Below are 17,078 nucleotides of genomic sequence, written 5' to 3' on the forward strand. Positions count from 1 at the left end.
TGAAACTGAGACTGCCCACGATTTGAGTTTGAGGTTTATTGTATTGTAACAAAGTCTATGCAAATCCAGTTAGATTTCGCATTCATGGACATGCTGGTAACCTCGGCCGTGTATTCCTACAGCACTGTACACTTTGCCAACAGTTAAGGAGATGTAATGAGCAAGAAACAACTAAGCTTTTAAACAAGCTTTTTTTTTCTTCAAATAAAACCCGTGTACAGGTGGGTGAATGCTTTCTTAATTGTGCGCGTATGACCTCTGCTTGTCTGCATGACTTGTTTCAAAGCACCTCTGAAATCCCTGGAGAGAAGCATCGTGAGAGCGCAAGTATACACCTGTTCAGCAAGCCATAGTCCCAAACAACAGGTATTACTGCTGGTTTGGTTTTGTTTGGAAGTTATGCGAGATTATATTTTTAAGAAAGCCCACGTTATAACAGGCTGATGTCAATCACAACTACGTATTACACTCAGATTGGTTCACTTTCTGTAAAATCGGACTAAAGCAAATTAAATCGACCTATCGTGAAACATTTGGCGCTGTCCCTGTAAGATAGATAGGCACACGGTATTTTAGGAGTTTGTGGTGTGTCTCTTACAACAGTTTGGGGGAAATAAACACATCAGCAATGCTGTTAAAGTGTACGGCAACCGGAATAAGGTACGTCGATTTAATCCTAACGAATCGGACGTTGTAAATTTGGTTTAAGTAGAACCAGCGGGGTGGTGATACTGAAACTTTCCTGAAGTGAAGAAATTAGTTTTAGTTTTTTTGTTCAACTTAGACGCAGGTCGATACATTATTTAATTTAATCTGTTTGTTTGTTTGTTTGTTTGTTTGTTTGTTTGTTTGTTTGTTTGTTTTGTTTTGTTTGTAAAAAGACCCAACTGGACAAGACGACGGTTGGTTTCCTTAGCGACGGGGGCTCGTGGAAGTTGTCACGAAGCTCGAGCTAAGACGCTCACCTGAGTTGTCATTCACAGTTAATGAGACGGCGGGTAAACGACAACTTACATTTTATTTAACACGGTTTTTTTTTTGTTTTGTTTTTTACCATATTAAAATACTAATGAGGCTGTACAACGCCTGTTAGCCGGAGTGGACATAATTATACACGTTTGTTTTTACTACGAACTTATTTATTTATTATTATCAGTTTCAATCTCTAAAAAACGTCAAATCGTAGGTGGCTGTTGTGTGTTAGATTATTTTATTTTTATTTATAAAATAAATCGTTTTTATGAGAAAACATTTATTTGCCGCAAGTACCAGGGTAGTCTTGCTTTCTTCCCACGCTTATCAGGTACACTGCATTTTACCACAGTTTGATTTAACCGTGTCTATGCTTTACTACACTTTGCTATGCGTTTTACCTTTAGAAGAGAAACCAGACCTTATTGAAAATGAAGAAATGTTGCATAGAGTGTCTGCTTCTATAACACTTAAGTTTTTTTTTGTTTTTGTAAAAGGTGTGTAGGCTTGAACCCTTGACTAATGTCTTCACTAATGTTTACAGTTGTACGAGTTTAAAAAAAAAGTTTATTTTTCTTTGTTCACAGCCTTTGTTTTTTAAAGGCAACGCACGATGACATACTTTGCTGTGCTTTTACTATAGGAAGCTTTTAAAAGGGTTAGTTTACCCTATTTTTTTAATATGCTTCCCTATGCTTTACCAGACCTCTCTGTGCTTTACAATGCTTCCCTATGCTTTACCAGACCTCTCTGTGCTTTACAATGCTTCCCTATGCTTTACCAGACCTCTCTGTGCTTTACAATGCTTGCCTATGCTTTACCAGACCTCTCTGTGCTTTACAATGCTTCCCTATGCTTTACCAGACCTCTCTGTGCTTTACAATGCTTCCCTATGCTTTACCAGACCTCTCTGTGCTTTACAATGCTTGCCTATGCTTTACCAGACCTCTCTGTGCTTTACAATGCTTGCCTATGCTTTACCAGACCTCTCTGTGCTTTACAATGCTTCCCTATGCTTTACCAGACCTCTCTGTGCTTTACAATGCTTCCCTATGCTTTACCAGACCTCTCTGTGCTTTACAATGCTTGCCTATGCTTTACCAGACCTCTCTGTGCTTTACAATGCTTGCCTATGCTTTACCAGACCTCTCTGTGCTTTACAATGCTTGCCTATGCTTTACCAGACCTCTCTGTGCTTTACAATGCTTCCCTATGCTTTACCACACCTCTCTGTGCTTTACAATGCTTCCCTATGCTTTACCAGACCTCTCTGTGCTTTACAATGCTTCCCTATGCTTTACCAGACCTCTCTCTGCTTTACAATGCTTCCCTATGCTTTACCAGACCTCTCTGTGCTTTACAATGCTTGCCTATGCTTTACCAGACCTCTCTGTGCTTTACAATGCTTGCCTATGCTTTACCAGACCTCTCTGTGCTTTACAATGCTTCCCTATGCTTTACCAGACCTCTCTGTGCTTTACAATGCTTCCCTATGCTTTACCAGACCTCTCTGTGCTTTACAATGCTTGCCTATGCTTTACCAGACCTCTCTGTGCTTTACAATGCTTGCCTATGCTTTACCAGACCTCTCTGTGCTTTACAATGCTTCCCTATGCTTTACCAGACCTCTCTGTGCTTTACAATGCTTCCCTATGCTTTACCAGACCTCTCTGTGCTTTACAATGCTTGCCTATGCTTTACCAGACCTCTCTGTGCTTTACAATGCTTGCCTATGCTTTACCAGACCTCTCTGTGCTTTACAATGCTTGCCTATGCTTTACCAGACCTCTCTGTGCTTTACAATGCTTCCCTATGCTTTACCACACCTCTCTGTGCTTTACAATGCTTCCCTATGCTTTACCATGCTTTCGTTGTGGTTTATTATGCTGTTTTGTTTTCAAGGAGGTCTGTCCTGCTAAGACTGTGCCGGAGTAATCAGCAGAAGCAGACAAACAAACAGGCAGGCAGCAGACAGGCAAGCAAACCAGAAGTAAGTACACACTTCCAACAAAAAAGGGGCTATTGTCGCTTGTCGGCTTGAGCAGTTATACTTTAGAATTTGATGTTGACTATACTTGGTTTGCATCACATTTTATTCAGACCTAAATTTAAAAAAATAATAATAATAAAATAAAACCTGGAAGAAACACTCTTTTATAACAAAATGCCCCCCCCCCCCCCCACCCCCTCGACCTCCTCATGCACTTTAGAAAAATCAAATTCTTGTTCTTTTTAAAATCACATATTTTTTTAGTTCATATATTTTTAGTTCAAAGCTTTTCAAAAAAACAAACAAACATGCACGCCTCAGTCATGATGAAAATGCGCTTTCACCACGGACTCCTGTCTCTAACAGCATGAAAGGGATTATCATGCGACTCTCTCTGCTTATCACCAGGAAGGGCTGCACTGCAAACAGAACTAACGAGGAGGGTGAATCACGCCAGTGATTAGAAGAAGCTGGTAGATCTGCTAACACTATCAGGCAGAGGGTGGGTGGACGTTTTCAGTGTCCTTGCGAGGGAACTGTTTTTCATTACAGTATTTAGTTTCCATCACCATCATAATGAAGAAGATGTGTCCAGGTTTTCAAAGACCCTTATGAAATATTCTCATAGTAAAAGCACAGCAAAGTGTAGTAAAGCACAGTTAAAGCATGGTAAAGCACAGAGAGGTATAGTAAAGCGTATTAATACAGCAGTGTTGTACCCTTGAGCAAGGTACTTTACCTAGATTGCTCCAGTAAAAACCCAACTATATAAATGGGTAATTGTATGTAAAAATAATGTGATATCTTGTAACAATTGTAAGTCGCCCTGGATAAGGGCGTCAGCTAAGAAATAAATAAATAATAATAATTAATAGAAAAAAACATGATGTGGTAAATGCACAGGGTAAGGGTGGGGGGAAAAACTGCAAAGTTACTGTGATACAATTTTATAAGGGACTGGATTATCAACAGAGTCAATTCCCCCCCCCCCCCCCCAAAAAAAAAAAATACAATATATATATATATATATATATATACATATATATATATATATATATATATATATATATATATATATATATATATATTTACAGTTCTGATTAAAAAAAAACCAACAAAACAGCCCCCTGATGAACTATAGTTTGCAAAAACGCAGGGCCTGTCATCTGTCATGCTAAGGTGCAATCATGCTAAAAAAAAACAAATAAAAACAAAACACAGTTGAATCACAAAAGTTTTATTAAAGTTTTTGGGATGGATTAAAAATGTTAAAAATAAAACATTAGTTGGTTGTGCGTGAAACGGTCCTAGACTCTGTTGCTACTGGCTTTCTTTAGCGACAGCACTTTCTCATGAATATCCTGAAACTTTATTACACTTCTAAAAACAAACTTTGAACTTGTGTTTTTTGTTTGTGTTATGACATATCGCAACTAGCATTTGTTGTTTGTACTAATGCTGAGCTTATCTTAAGATACAGTAAGTGTCCATAATTCATATCTCACAATGTCATAAATCATACAGGAACTAAGGAAAACTTGGACATGGTTTCCAACGACATGTTCATCAGTGTTTGTTTGACGTCGTGACAACGCACCTTGCACGTGCCTCTTACGATTGAGTGTTTGAGGTACAGGCGTTCTATAAACGCAAACACACAACAGTCGTCATGTAATCGGATATTTAAATGCCTCCAGTGTTTGCATTCTGTGTGCTTAATGAATGACCAGACAAGCCGATACGGGAAGCAGCCCTCCTGACAAAGTGCTTGTAAGGTATACTGCTCTAACTACAAGGAAGCATGGAGGTCAACTGAGGACAGCATTCTCCCTCACTAGCATACCATTGGAAGACACTGAGAAAGGCTGCACATTTTATTAAGTTTCTTTTGGTGTTTCTAAATTAGCACTGTTGAGTGTTTAGTAGTTATGGATAAAGACTGCAATCACCACGTATACACTCATAAGAACATCAGAAAATTCACAAACAAGAGGAGTCCCTTCAGCCCATCAGAGCTCGTCCGGTTCCCAGCAGCTGATTGATCTCAGAACTCTGTCAAGTCTTTAAAGGATCCCAGTGATTCTGCCTCAGCAACATGGCTAGGTAACCCTTGGTAACCCATTCCACCCCTCACCACTCCCTGTGTGAAGCAGTGTCTCTTCCCTCTGTCTCCTCTTCGTTTCCACACTGTGTGTCCTCTGGTCCTGGTTTCTGTGCTGCGCTTAAAGTATTGGTTCAGGGTTAACGATGTCGGCTCCTTTTGAGATTTTAAAAGACTTCAATCAAGTCCCTTTTTTGATTCTTCTTTGTTCTATATATAGACCCTGCCGTGGTTTAAAAGTCTGAGATGCTTTGTCGTTGACACTCTGTGAGATGCGCTCTCAGCGATGTTCTAAGTGTAGCTGCTGCTAATGGGCCACAATGGGGATGTGACTGATAGTACAGCGTTTCAGGATGAAACCCTTTCCGTCACACTAGCAGTGTGGGCATTTTTTAATGTTTTAATCATCAGCCAGGCATGCTAAACTAATGGCATCAATTAAAGCATTATTTGGCATGTATACAATATCTTCATTTAGTGCATTCATAATTCTATACAAATAGACGCATTGCCGTAAAAAAAGTAAAGGCTTACCAATGCTTTAAAAAATGCATTCCTGTACCTCTTATTAGCTTTGTTACCATTGCTGTGCTTTTACAGTGGGGAAACTTTTATAAGGGTTAGTTTAATATGATTTGTTTTTTAAATATGCTTTACCGTACCTCTCTACTTTACAATGCTTCTCTATGCTTTACCAGAACTCTCTGTGCTTTATTACACTTTGCTGTGCTTTTACTGTGGAATCAGTTTGTATCCTATTTGTACCGTACTAACTATTTTATATATATATATATATATATATATATAAATTATTTTTGCTTCTTGTTTGTTTTAAACTGAGCTTGGCCGTTAAGCTCTTTTCACAGGGTTTTTCTTTCCAGATAAAATAAATAAATATATAAAAAATAACATGACTAATCCGACTGATCAGCCCAGCTCCCTTACGAAGTGCCCCTTCCTGTCATTAGCGAACAAACTTTGAAGAAAGTCATACAAAAAATTACATTATTTAAAAAAAAATGTCACTAATGAGATCAGGGAGGGGAGACTTTTTCACTTTCCGGGCACTTCTTTGGTGTGGCGGCTTGTCTGATAATTGCCACTGTATATAAGGTATAAGACAACTGCAAATTGTCAGTTGCTTTTTAAAAAGTTTTTGTGCATCATCAATCGTAGACGTTGCAGGCCGCTGTGTGGCAGTATGAGGGAGCGTGGCTGTTATACTTGGCAGGAGGAGTCATCTGTCTGGCCGTCTGTCCGTGCTTTCGTCTCTGCGTTTTTAAATAGATAAGAGAGCCGTTTATCCGACAGTAAAGGAACATGGTAAGGACGCTCACTTTCACCTGGTATCGACACTATCAGAGTCTGGGTCTGTAAAGTACTCTGGCTGTAAATCTATGTTTACATTGATTAGACCTTCTGGGTAAACAGAGGATTGTTATTAGTACCCGTTTTCAATGGAAAAGTGGAATCGATTTGCTGTTTATTTAGGTGTCTTTTGGGTTTCGAACCCAGATGCATTTTCACATGGATTTCCTCGTACAGTGGTTTACAAACGCATCAAGATACTGTCAGTTTAATTCACTTATTATTATTTTTAATTGAAAATCAAACAACACAAATACATTTTTGATTAAGCTTTTTAGTAAAGTACTAGGCTGTTTTACAAGGTTTTTTTTATTTTCATTTAGATGTTTAAACCCTTATAGCCTGAGTAAGTATGTATGTATGTCACTATTACAAATTGATAAAGTATGCTGTGCATGTAGGATATTTTTAGCTACTTTTTCATGACACTGGTATACAGCTAATTTTATATTTACAGCTGTGTTACTGACAAACGTATTATTATTATTATTATTATTATTATTATTATTATTATTATTATTATTATTATTAATAATTATAACTTTCCCCCTCATGTCTCACAGGTCCTATAATCCCCAATACATGAATTCAAATCTTCATGGTGATAGATGAATTTGCATTGGATGCTGTAAATTAGTGGAGATGAGGGACTACAACCCCCAGAATTCCTAGCAGGTTTTTGGCTTTTGGTCAAGAATTGGCTTTACTACTGGACTACTGTGTGGAAAAGCAGACACCAGAACCAAAGCCAATTTGTTTACATTTTGACACAAGTGAAACAAAACAGAAATTAGGTAGCGCTGTGTGTATTTATTTTAAAAACAAAAGAGAGAGAGACACACACACAAAAAAGGGAAGAGTGCAAAAAAGAAGTTAACATAATAATTATAACGTTTATTCTATTTACTTATTTTGTAATAGTTTTTTTTTGTTTTAACCTTTTACTTTCTAGCGTGGAGGCAGGCAGACAGGTATACAGTCAGGTAGGTAGGCAGACAGGTATACAGTCAGGTAGGTAGGCAGACAGGTATACAGTCAGGTAGGTAGGCAGACAAGTATACAGTCAGGTAGGTAGGCAGACGTTCAGGCAGGCATGGGGGAATGGAACGTCCTGGGCGAGCTGTTCAGCGCCCTGCAGGCCCACTCTCCAATGCTGGGCCGGTTCTGGCTGCTGCTGATGCTGATCTTCCGGATCCTGATCCTGGGCACGGTGGCGAGCGACCTGTTCGAGGACGAGCAGCAGGAGTTTGTCTGCAACACGCTGCAGCCGGGCTGCAAGCAAGCGTGCTACGACGCCGCCTTCCCCATCTCACACTACCGCTTCTGGGTCTTCCACATCGTGCTCATCTCCACCCCCGCCCTCGTCTTCCTGGTGTACGCCGTGCACCACGGCAACAAGCGGGAGGGTGCCGGGGAGGAGGAGGGAGGAGAGAAGGGCGGGAGGCCAGCCGGCAGGGCCCCGGGCTCCCAGGCTCGCTCGCTGTGGCTTCTCTACCTGATCAACGTGGCTTTCCGTCTGGTGGCGGAGGTGGCGTTCCTGGCTGGCCAGTGGTGGCTGTACGACTTTAAGGTGGAGCCCCAGTTCAGCTGCACCAGGTTCCCCTGCCCCCACACTGTGGACTGCTTCCCCTCGCGCCCCATGGAGAAGACCATCTTCCTCTGCTTCTACTTCGGGGTGGGGGTGGTGTCCGCGCTGACCAGCGTGCTGGAGCTGGGGCGCATCCTGTTCAAGAGGGGGTGCTGGTGTCGCCGGGGCAGGGGAGCAGCAGTAGGAGGGGGCTACGCCAGACAGAGCCACTTGACTGTGGAGCAGGAAGGAAGGGCCGGAAGGCACCAGAACCTGCCCCTCTTCCTCCAGGTCATCCCAGACAAGACTCCGTCAGAGCAGCAGCAGCGCCCCTTTGTTGGGGTGCAGGGTCTGTACGGAGCCGATCCACTCTCCTCTGAACAGGGGGTCCAGTTGAAGCAGGCCAGCCTGGGGAGCAGGTTTCTAAAAGAGAAGCTGACCAAAGCGGGTCTGGTTGTGTGAGTGCGGTGCCCTGCAGGGCTGTGCCAGCGGACAGAGGACTCGCTCAACTCCACAGCTTCACTGCACTGTGTTTAGTTTTCTTTCTACACAGCCGCATAAGGGCTTTAGTCCGAAACGTCCTGAAATTAATAAATATATTTTCCTTTTTATATGTATAAGTATATAAGTTTTTGATCAGAGCCGACTTCCCAACGTTTCAGTATGTTTAACATGCCTTTGTCAAGCGAAGGCGTGTTTGAAAACAAACATTGCAGGTATTTCTAGGCTTTTTGATACCATCGTAACCACACATTTATTTCTCTTTAAATCTACTGTCTTTGTGATGTCATTCACTGTGTAGTTATGATGTAACGATCTACTGATCCTTTCTATTTAAACCTGCAGGCAGTCTATGTATCCATTTATTTTATTTTATACTGTACATTGATCTATTTTTTTTTTCTAAAACCACAAACTTTAGCTCATCCATGGTGTGTCTGTTCCTTGCTGAATCGTTGGCTCATTTTCTTATTTATTTCTTGTATTTTTATAGGTGGTTCTGTATTCTCATATATAATGGTGTACCTGTCTCTCCTCCAGATTTTATTTTATTACATTTTATGCAAAATATACCATATACAAGGTTGCTATCCTTACATGACAGATTTTTTAAGACATTATATATAAATAATTGTTTTTGTTTATAATATATAGAGTAAATAAGAATAATTCATCAATATTTGTCATAAAATGAGTTTACATTTTTTTTGTGAATTTGGCATTCATTGCTTTTTGTGTAAACATTTACAGGGCTTATAAAATATACCCTGCACTCTCAGCAGCTTGATGGCTGTGGCAAAGCGTTTCCTCTGACCCTGTCAGCACTCACCACACCGTGTTTGAGAAGCTTCAGGGCAGCACTCCCAACCTTGTCTTTCCAGGCAGTTGGCAATCACAAGTTTGTCGCAGTGCCGTATTGATTTTTGCATTGTAATCCTCTACACCTGTAAATCGCTTTGGACAAAGGTGACTGCCAAATTAATAATAATAATAATAATAATAATAATAATAATAATAATAATAATGTTTTTTTTTTGGTTTTGTTGAGTCATTAAGACATTGTGAGTTTACCTGTATAAAACCTGTTGCAGTACATTTCAGTGGTGATGAAATGACATTGTCATCAGCATAACTTTCCCTGGTTTTAGTGGCTGGTTTCATATACCTTGTTTATCACTAATTGTGGACTCGCTTACCTGAATTTTCATTAAGTAGTCCAAGATCATGTATCATGCTTCGTTTTCTGTTGGTGTATAAAAGATAATGCAGTACCGACACTGTCCTGGTGGGGTCGCTGCTGCGGGCCTGACTGAGACTCCGCCCCTTCGACTACACCTCACTGAGGCCCCTCCCCCTTTCAGGTAGGCTGACAATGGCGTCGAGAGCGAACGGTTAAGCTTGAAGTGGAATGCTGTGAGAAATTGATTTGATGTTTTTTCTGTTATTTTTCAGACAAAATGTAACAACGAACATGCATTGTGCATTGTAACCTCAGAGTTTTTTTTCTTTAAAGCTGAGTCGAGTTTTTCAGCGTCGCATGTACCGGTAAGTAGGCTGCGGCTTTTTGTTTGTTATTAACATTTACACTACAGACACGAACTATAGTCACTTAAATGCATGTACTGTGCTATAGTGTGCTCATTGCTTCAATGTGCTTTTATGAACATTTGCACCGGATTGTATTTGTGCTTTACGGAAACAGGTAACCAAGTATTTTAATAAAGGATACAAAAGTCGACCTAGTAACTGTTTTTTGCCGTTTACCCACCATGCTTTTCCCATGGTATACGATACATTTACCATAGTTTGTTAATGCTTTACCAGATATCTCTGTGCTTTACAATGCTTCCCTATGCTTTACCAGACCTCTCTCTGCTTTACAATGCTTCCCTATGCTTTACCAGACCTCTCTGTGCTTTACAATGCTTCCCTATGCTTTACCAGACCTCTCTGTGCTTTACAATGCTTCCCTATGCTTTACCAGACCTCTCTGTGCTTTACAATGCTTCCCTATGCTTTACCAGACCTCTCTGTGCTTTACAATGCTTCCCTATGCTTTACCAGACCTCTCTGTGCTTTACAATGCTTCCCTATGCTTTACCAGACCTCTCTGTGCTTTACAATGCTTCCCTATGCTTTACCAGACCTCTCTGTGCTTTACAATGCTTCCCTATGCTTTACCACACCTCTCTGTGCTTTACAATGCTTCCCTATGCTTTACCAGACCTCTCTGTGCTTTACAGTGCTTCCCTATGCTTTACCAGACCTCTCTGTGCTTTACAGTGCTTTCACTGCTTCACATTACACTTTGCTGTGCTTTTACTGTGGGGAAACATTTATAAGTCTTAAGTAATTTACCATTGTTTGTTTATTAATGTGCTTTACCATGCTGTCACTGTGCTTAATTACACTTTGATGTGCTTTTTTACTATGGGGAAACTTTCGTGAGGGACAATACGTTTGGCAAGACAAATAGCTTGGAGTGAAAAAACAAGTTTGCTATTTTGTAGAAGTATTTAAATATATTGTGCAGTCTGTCGTTCAGCCGGTAAAGCTAGCTGTTTTAACATGTAATCCTCAATTTCCGATATCAACAATTCTATTATTATTTATTTATTATTATTATTATTATTATTTATTTTTTAGCAGACGCCCTTATCCAGGGCGACTTACAATTGTTACAAGTTATCACGTTATTTTTACATACAATTACCCATTTATACAGTTGGGTTTTTACTGGAGCAATCTAGGTAAAGTACCTTGCTCAAGGGTACAGCAGCAGTGTCCCCCACCTGGGATTGAACCCACGACCCTCCGGTCAAGAGTCCAGAGCCCTAACTACTACTCCACACTGCTGCCCTAATGTTTTGTCTATCATTAATAACATTTTTGATCTGTAATTATATCAAGAGATGTATTTTTTATATAAACAATTCTGATATAAAAACAGAATTGTTGAAATCCGAGCTGATGTTAGGACTGCTGTCCATAACTAGAAGCTGTGCGATCATTGGAGCTGCTTGCTGTAGTATTATAGGGTGCTGCATAATTCAAATCTCAGTGTGTGTGTATATATATATATATATATATATATATATATATATACACACACACACTGTATATGTAACTATCCATCTAATTTACTATGTATTCAATGATTGTGCCTTATTACTAGTTGTTTCCCAATAACACTGTTCTCAGAAAGGTATTTGTTTATTTTAATCTTTGTGACTCCGTTTTTTTCCTCTGCGCTTCCAGTGATTGCTGTCCATGCTTGACTGAATTTTATAACTGCCATGTATTTTATAGTGTTTTTATGTATTAATAGTGATAATCATTTTGATTATTTATTTATTGCTTATGTTTCAGAACATAATAAAGTTTCCCAGAGCGAGAGGAGTCTGTTCAGCCCATCACAGCTCCTCCAGGAACGAGCTGCTGACTTTTATCAGAACTGTCAAGTCCTTAAAGGATCCCTGTGATTCTGCCTCAGCAACATGGCTAGGTAACCCTTGGTAACCCATTCCACCCCTCACCACTCCCTGTGTGAAGCAGTGTTTCTTCCCTCTGTCTCCTCTTCGTTTCCACACTGTGTGTCCTCTGGTCCTGGTTTCTGTGCTGTCCTTAAAGTATTGGTTCAGGGTTAACGATGTCGGCTCCTTTTGAGATTTTAAAAGACTTCAATCAAGTCCCTGTTTTATTTTTCTTTGTTCTATATATAGACCCTGCCGTGGTTTAAATGTTTGAGATGCTTTGTCGTTAGTGTTGTTTTTAAAACACTTATTTAATGCTGTTTTCCGTGTCTTTCGATTTGTTTTTCAGTTGGCAGTCTCCCGCACTGACACGTGGGGCAAAATCCGATGTGAGGGAATGGGCCTGGACTCTGTAGCTTCGTCATTAAGAATTTAGTTTCTTTCTATATTTTGTTGTAACCAGCAGAGGGAATGTGGGTGCTGATGCAGTACACTTTCATGTATACTAGCTCTCTATATGGTAGAAGTATTCATTCATTCATTCATTCATGTAAATCTTGAGTCTCTTTATTTTTTTTACCTGCACTTGTAGTGATTGTTGTCCATGCTTGACTGTATTTTATAACTGAGGATTTATTTAATTGTGTGTTCGTCTTTATGATGTAGTAGTAATAAAAAGTTGTTTATTTAATGCCTGTGTTTTATAAGGTAAGAACCGTTCATCTTAATCCATCACAGCTACCAGTATGCCAGGCTGGATGTGAGCAGTCAGCTGCTGCAGCCTGGGGGAAGTGTTCTCACTGCCAAACACACAGAGGAAATGTCTGTTTTATTGAGTCAACATGATACAGAGCAGCCCACAGTTCAAAGTGTAGTCATTCTAAAGTAAACTATAGAACTCTTTGACAAAGACAACATGTTTGTCAGAGAATGTTTAGCAGTTTCTTTTACTGTTACTACTAAACATTTCATATCGACAGTGCAATAAAATGATTGCAGGGCTGGGCTGTGGAAGGAAGGTACTGAATCACTGTCCATCTTGGAGACCTGGAGCATCATACAATCTTTATTTATACAGCACACTTCACATCAATAAAGGCACTCCAGAGTGCTTTACATAGGGATGGTAATAACACTCCTGTTCCACAGGTGTTAGATCCATTCCTGCTTTTACTCCAAGTTTAATAAGACATTCTTGGGCTTGTTATTGGTACACACTGTGCCTAATCAAATGGGTAGTAAAACTATTAAGGAACAGGAAGTCCCTGTAAAATAAAACATACCAAGACACTAATTCAATATACAGGGTGATGCACAGCTTGAAATAAAAGACTACATTTAACCAGGAGATTTACCCACTGAGACTGAGGACTCAATTACATGGAACCCACTGAGCTGGTCCTGGGTGCTAGAAGACCTGAAACGAAAGAAGAAAAAACTGATCTGTAAGAATGTTTCTAATCGTGTGCGTTCTTTATGGATTATCCTGTATATATATATATATATATATATATATATATATATATATATATATATAGGAGGAAAATGGCAACGCAAATGAATCATTTTTTTGTTTGTACTCGCATTAGAAAAGGGTTAGTGCTGCAGTCAGCACCACACTCCCACACCCACTACTCTCAAATTATACCAAAATAAATATATATATAAAATCACACTAGAGCATGCACCACGGTCAAGGGTTGTTTTTGACCAGGAATGTGCAGATTGTCGAGCAGATAAGAAAAACAATTAATAAAATCAATTACCAAGTCCTCCTGAGGAAATGCATCAGACTGTCAGATATCTTCCGTCTGCAAAACAGATCAAAGACAACAGCAAGAATACCACAGACAAGACAGCACGGGAGGGGACAGGGGGAGGACAAGACAGGAGAGAGGAGGGGACAGGGAGGACAATAGGGCTGTCAGTTAAGCCTCAAAATAGCAATCGATTAATTGGGCACACAAAATATAATCGAGTAAATATTGATGACCGTACCGTACATTTTCTGTGCATTTCTCTTCCCGCAACGTGATTACTTTAACATCAGTGCAGTTCAGTAAAAGCTTGAGCACAACAATTGAATGCGAGCAGTAATTACGCCCTGGCAGCGTCAGGAGACAAAAAAACAAAAAAAAACACAACAAGCCTTAAAGCATGTTTAACATCCTTCAGGAGTGTCACTAAAATACTTATTCCAAACAGTTACAGCTCTGTGGAATGTAAGCTATATAAACTAGATGAGTTTGTATTCAGTGACGCATTGCATCTTCTTAATACACGGGCAGCAGTGTGGAGGAGTGGTCAGGGCTCTGGACTCTTGACCGGAGGGTCGTGGGTTCAATCCCAGGTGTGGGACGCTGCTGCTGTACCCTTGAGTAAGGTACTTTACCTAGATTGCTCCAGTAAAAACCCAACTGTAGAAATGGGTAATTGTATGTAAAAATAATGTGATATCTTGTAACAATTGTAAGTCGCCCTGGATAAGGGTGTCTGCTAAGAAATAAATAATAATAATAATACTGTACCACCTAACCTTCACTACCTGTGTAACACACAATGCGGAAATCCCTGCCTAAAACATAACACTAATAATATATCGAGTTACTTTGGTCCTTGCACCAGAATTGCGTTTAACTTCACTATCGTTTGTTTACTTACATATTTTTAACGTTATTGAATATTGTTAACTATTCATTGTATAACAGCTCATTTTGAAACTCCAAAGAAGTGCAAACTACATACAGTCAGTTTTCTTCAATGCGCACAATTTATTTACAAGCTGTTTGCCAGGAACACAGGCCTGTCGTCCTGCTCTGGACACAAGGTGGCGCGATTTTTTTTTTTTTGGTTTTGTTTTGTTTATACAGTAAATACACAGAGGGGCGTGTACTTACAAAGCATTTTCAAAACTGATTGGCTGGTAGGATGGGACCAGCAAATCAGATGCTGGTTAACACAAGCAGGAGAGGAAGAGCACGCCCACTGCTTGTCTGGCAACATTATTATTATTATCATTATTTATTTATTTATTTCTTAGCAGACGCCCTTATCCAGGGCGACTTACAATTGTTACAAGATATCACATTATTTTGACATACAATTACCCACAATACTGTAAATAGCATGGCAGGGCGTTCGCTGCAGCTTCCTTGATAAACTTAATGTTATTAACTATGCGCTTTATGAAACTGTAATAAATGAATCGATTGTATCGTTTTTTATCGGTTAAAACCGACAATCTGAAGCCCTAACTATGTTAACTGCATACACTGTTGTAAGGAGTTTAGTGTTCAACAATTAATACTGTGGCTTTGTCGCCACCCAGTGGTGTAAACCTATAACTGCACTGCACTCCAAATTCCGGATTATCAGTGAAATCCATCAACAGTCAGATCTTTTTATTCACGTACATTAATTATTCATTCATGGAGTCCTCATACGAAGACAGATTTAAAAAAACAAAAACAAAACTACTTTCTAGTCTTTATGTGGTGGCATCTAGAACACACAAATGCACGACCGCCTCACAATGTTATAAATATGCAATTTTTCGTTTGGGTGCAACGGGAGCCGTATTTTGTTTTGCAATCTTTTTGTAAATAAGTTTGTAATTGTTTTATTTTCCGCCTTTGTTTTTTTTCTTTATATGAACATGATAAACGTCAAGGATGCTGATGATGTCGGAGCGCTGTGTTTTCGAGTGAGGTCGGTCTCTACGCACATTGAAAACACACAAGTAACTGCTATTATTGTTGTTTGTCTATTGAACACGTTTTGTGTCACAACTCCTCTCATGAACCACAAAATGAAGTTACAAACAAAACTGCGGCGTCAGTCCAGCAATGTGAGTTGCGGTTTGTTTTTTGTTTTTTTTAGTTTTTTTTACCCCAATTTCTTTTCAAAATGAGCACACATTTGATAACGGTTACTTACCTTAATCGTTCAGGGCACTGTAGTGCGCTATCCCCGTCGAAAACAAACATTAAAACACATTTTAAAATAAATCCAGAAATTCGTTTTGAAATCCCTGCAGCGCAGAAACGCCGTGTTGAACTTGCGAGGGGGCGGGGTCTCTGTCAGCACCGCCCCGGAAGGACGCCTGGGTGCCCTGCGCCCCCTCCCGGCCAGCGCCGGTACTGCTCCTCAATGAGTCTCAATAAACAAGTCGGGATTTATTCTGGCGTTACCCGTCTCAACTGCTGTTATGAAATCTAATGTACGTGTGGGGCTGTAGTAAAACCATGACATCACCGTGGGTGTGTTACATATACATATATACATATACATATATATATATACTCTTCTAAAAGTTTCACGAAGTGAAAGCATGTTAAAACATAGGGAAGCACAGAGAGGTCTGGTAAAGCATAGGGAAGCATTGTAAAGCACAGAGAGGTCTGGTAAAGCATAGGGAAGCATTGTAAAGCACAGAGGTCTGGTAAAGCATAGGCAAGCCTTGTAAAGCACAGAGAGGTCTGGTAAAGCATAGGGAAGCATTGTAAAGCACAGAGAGGTCTGGTAAAGCATAGGGAAGCATTGTAAAGCACAGAGAGGTCTGGTAAAGCATAGGGAAGCATTGTAAAGCACAGAGGTCTGGTAAAGCATAGGGAAGCATTGTAAAGCACAGAGGTCTGGTAAAGCATAGGGAAGCATTGTAAAGCACAGAGAGGTCTGGTAAAGCATAGGGAAGCATTGTAAAGCACAGAGAGGTCTGGTAAAGCATATTTATAAAAAAAAACATGATAAACTATTGTAAACTATGGTGAATGCATAGGCAACGATTTACTGTGCAAATGTAATGTGGTAAACTTTTATAAGCATATATATGTGTGTGTGTGTGAGTGTATTTGGTCAGAGATATTTTAAATAGAGATTAGAATAATACAGGAGGTTCTATCTATTAGAACAAATAAAATAAAACATAACCCCCAAAATAATCTTTATAGAATAAATACAACTTTATTCTGTTGCCAGTAGATTTTCTTAAAACAGTAACATTTGCACATCGATTATAAGGAGTCTTGTTATTTTATTTCTTCTATTAATTGTATATGCTGAACACGTCCAAAAAGATCAACACAAACAAAACTGTCAAATACGATT

General features: G+C 39.7%; 1 protein-coding gene and 1 long non-coding RNA gene across 2 annotated transcripts; one reads left to right on the forward strand and one right to left on the reverse strand.

The window, feature by feature from the left end:
• Positions 1 to 157: 157 nt before the first annotated feature.
• On the forward strand, positions 158 to 13,024 carry LOC117433223 (gap junction delta-3 protein-like). The gene is made up of 10 exons (XM_059006675.1): positions 158 to 366; positions 882 to 998; positions 1,560 to 1,630; positions 2,875 to 2,962; positions 3,371 to 3,464; positions 6,240 to 7,442; positions 7,499 to 9,860; positions 9,952 to 10,044; positions 11,869 to 12,004; positions 12,322 to 13,024. Exon 7 carries the CDS (start codon positions 7,525 to 7,527, stop codon positions 8,458 to 8,460), a length of 936 nt encoding a protein of 311 aa, XP_058862658.1. The 5' UTR covers positions 158 to 366; positions 882 to 998; positions 1,560 to 1,630; positions 2,875 to 2,962; positions 3,371 to 3,464; positions 6,240 to 7,442; positions 7,499 to 7,524; the 3' UTR covers positions 8,461 to 9,860; positions 9,952 to 10,044; positions 11,869 to 12,004; positions 12,322 to 13,024.
• Positions 13,025 to 13,030: 6 nt separating this feature from the next.
• LOC117433531 (uncharacterized) lies at positions 13,031 to 16,180 on the reverse strand. Its single transcript, XR_009310068.1, has 3 exons — positions 15,909 to 16,180; positions 13,739 to 14,076; positions 13,031 to 13,389 (listed from the first exon to the last, which is right to left on the reverse strand). It is a non-coding gene; the product is annotated as an uncharacterized LOC117433531 (long non-coding RNA).
• Positions 16,181 to 17,078: the final 898 nt, after the last annotated feature.

Source organism: Acipenser ruthenus, chromosome 33 (genome assembly GCF_902713425.1).
Source record: "Acipenser ruthenus chromosome 33, fAciRut3.2 maternal haplotype, whole genome shotgun sequence".
NCBI classification, from domain to species: domain Eukaryota; kingdom Metazoa; phylum Chordata; class Actinopteri; order Acipenseriformes; family Acipenseridae; genus Acipenser; species Acipenser ruthenus.

What these genes read in the sequence shown, in the direction of transcription:
- LOC117433223 (XM_059006675.1), top strand. Translation starts at nt 7,525, where the DNA reads ATGGGGGAATGGAACGTCCTGGGCGAGCTGTTCAGCGCCCTGCAGGCC.